At 24.3% G+C, this 382-nt stretch overlaps 2 protein-coding genes across 4 annotated transcripts in view; both read right to left on the reverse strand.

The window, feature by feature from the left end:
• Positions 1-382, reverse strand: part of LOC102678123 (major royal jelly protein 2-like) — a 34,778-nt gene that overhangs the window by 20,724 nt on the left and 13,672 nt on the right. The gene's annotated exons all lie outside the window — the stretch shown is intronic.
• Positions 1-382, reverse strand: part of LOC116184856 (major royal jelly protein 5-like) — a 3,733-nt gene that overhangs the window by 2,646 nt on the left and 705 nt on the right. Inside the window, exon 3 of the mRNA XM_031510778.1 lies at positions 211-382. This exon is cut by the window's right edge and continues 11 nt beyond it. Coding sequence (XP_031366638.1) covers positions 211-382 — 172 coding nt within the window. The remainder of the gene's footprint in view (positions 1-210) is intronic.

Raw genomic sequence — 382 nt, forward strand, 5'->3', positions numbered from 1 at the left:
TAATTTTTTGATTTAAATTTAAAAATTATTTCATCAATTCAAAAATTATGAATTTTATTTTTATCATACTGCAATATTATTATCTTTTTATTTAAAGCTACATAGATATTTTTTTCAGATATTATTATATAAGAAATAAACATACATAAAAGAAAAATAAAAAATTTCCAAAAAAATGATTATTTTTATAGTTTTTTATAATAAACTCACCATAGTATTCATAGGATCCATAGCTTGAACAACTAATGATACGAGTCCTCCCATTCCTATGCTGGCATTTACGGCAATATCGTGTGGTATCTCGATTTGCTTAAGTAACTGTGAGGTATTGAGATCAAAGACATGCAATTTTGGTGAACACATGGGTTGAGTATTATTGATA

This window comes from Apis dorsata, unplaced genomic scaffold, assembly GCF_000469605.1.
Source record: "Apis dorsata unplaced genomic scaffold, Apis dorsata 1.3 scaffold_260, whole genome shotgun sequence".
NCBI lineage: Eukaryota > Metazoa > Arthropoda > Insecta > Hymenoptera > Apidae > Apis > Apis dorsata.